Below are 2,348 nucleotides of genomic sequence, written 5' to 3' on the forward strand. Positions count from 1 at the left end.
CCCCCCCCCAAAAAAAAAAGATATTTACACCTCACAGGATCGTTGTGTAATTCGTATCATTTTTTCATGGCATATTTAAAACATAAAAGCTCCACAGAACAGTAATTAACTTCTTTTTTAAAACCTGAAGAAAAGGAAGAAAAGAAAACTCACCTCTCGCTGGGCAATAGTGTTATTCGGTTCAATTTCCATGGCATGCCTATAGCTTCGCAATGCTGCCACAGGACTTCCTAATGCCAAGTGACATTTGCCTTCTCTGAGGTATCCCTGAAAAGAAGAGGTCCATTTTCTTAGTACACAATCGATAATCTAATCTGAAAAATAACAACATGGAGATCCACCAAAGAAATTAAAGATACAATAATCTAAGAGAACAAAGAGGTCATTTTTTTTACAAATACATTTGACACGTTACAAAATACATTGTACAACTGATCACTAGAGAAATGTTAATTTAATAATAAAGCAGAATCACCAGTGCAAGACTCTAAAGTACTCCAAATCCTCAGAAGTATATTTCTGACCAAAGCTTACGAAAATTACACCCCAGTGCAGGCAAATGTTTTGCCTTTTGCCTTTCCCGCAGCGTGCTTTGCACACTGCCAGCTTATCCTACTCAGCAAATGAACATATACCAACTGTTTCAAAAAATAAAATGATGCTTGAAATAGAGATGTGTAAAAATTTAAGCAATTTTCACATACAGTGAGCGCTTTACTGGAAGAGTGCAGAGAACCTTGAGTTACCTTAACAAATCCTGTGTCAAGTTGGATGGCATACTGGGCATCTGCAAGACCTTCTTTGAACTTATTCAGCATAATGTATGTGGCTGATCTGTTGCCATAGAATGCTGCACATGTTGGACAAATTGCTGCAACACAAAAGTATAATACGTCAAAGAGGATTCTACCATATTTATAATGACTTGTTGCACAACTGCATTCAACAATGAATAATTATCATACAATTAAATGCTTTCTAACATCAAAGTTACTAAAGTAAATTGTATTCACAAAATGGACTTCATGTACCTCTTCCTAGTTTATATGTGTCTCTTTATTCTTCAACCGCTGCGCCTATAAACAGAAAGGTAAAAGTATACTGAGAACCCGTATTATCAGTTTAACTTTTTAATAATTAAAACTTGTATATTATGACATCTTAAACCCCAACCCCCCCCCCAAAAAAAAAGAAGAAAAACACAAAAAACAAACAAACCCAACAACAACAGCAAAGAATATCTGTCGCATTTCCTTTTTGCAAATGGACGTTATTGTATCAATGTGCTTCTTTTTTCCCAAACCCAAACTGGAACACTTTCCCTTTGAACTGGAATACTGTCCTTCTGCACCGACTTTCCTTTTATATTGGAGTTCTGTCCTTCTGTACCAGATTCTTCCCCTCAGTACCTTGTCCTACAGGGAGCACCGAGAGAAATGACCTTCAGAATTGCCTACATCGTGTCTATTGAGGCTTTCAACTTCCAGGAAAACGGGAATCGGAGGCAATTATCGTTTTTCATACGTGTCGTACACTTAACCGCTTGAATGACAATGACTCTCTGATCGATACTCCAACTCTTAGCGGTGGGTGGTTGGCGGGTGCTCTCGTGTGGTTTGCTCCTTCTTTCTCATCGAACATCTATCTTCCTTATCTCTCCTTCTTTTTTATGTTTGTTACTCTCTTGTAACACCTCTAATCTTCGGCACTTATATGATCTTATTGTGTTACCAGTGCCGTAAAAACTTACTAAAACTAAACTCTTAGCTGATTTGGAACTGGAAAGGAGATCTTGTAGGGTCCTATAGTGCTGGACAGATGTATTGATAATCATACAAGAGAGGAAAAAAAACAACCAATAAAAAAAACTTTCTTCTCTTTCACGTTGTCTCTCAGTTAAGGGTTTTTGGGTTTTTATTTTTTTGGTTTGCTTGTCTCCCGCCAAGGTTTCTTTCTGTTGTTTCTTTCTTTATGCTTTCTGTGTCTTTTTTTTTCTCTCCCCCCCCCTTCTCTTTCTCTGTCTCTGTTTTTCTTTCTTTTTTCTCTATCTCTTTCACTCTCTGTCTCTGTCTCTGTCTCTCTCTCTCACGCCCCCCCCTCCCCGTTGTCACACAGCCCACAAGTTCCTATTTCATTATCTGTCTGTCAGTCTGTGTGTCTGTCTGTGTGTCTGTCTGTCTGTCTGTCTGTCTGTGTGTCTGTCTGTCTGTCTGTCTGTCTGTCTGTCTGTCTGTCTGTCTGTCTGTCTGTCTGTCTTAGGTCCCTCTGTCTTTCTGCCTCCACCTTCAACCTATGCCCTCTCTATTTCTATCACATTTCCTTTCCACTCGCCCCCCCACCCCATTTCC

General features: G+C 39.0%; 1 protein-coding gene across 1 annotated transcript in view; it reads right to left on the reverse strand.

Moving 5' to 3' along the window:
- The window catches only part of LOC101850959 (dnaJ homolog subfamily C member 7), a gene marked incomplete in the record, with an annotated part of 26,387 nt that overhangs the window by 14,404 nt on the left and 9,635 nt on the right, over positions 1–2,348 (reverse strand). The window contains 2 exon segments of the mRNA XM_013083398.2: positions 154–267; positions 747–871. Coding sequence (XP_012938852.1) covers positions 154–267; positions 747–871 — 239 coding nt within the window.

This window comes from Aplysia californica, unplaced genomic scaffold (assembly GCF_000002075.1).
Source record: "Aplysia californica isolate F4 #8 unplaced genomic scaffold, AplCal3.0 scaffold00229, whole genome shotgun sequence".
NCBI classification, from domain to species: Eukaryota; Metazoa; Mollusca; class Gastropoda; order Aplysiida; family Aplysiidae; genus Aplysia; species Aplysia californica.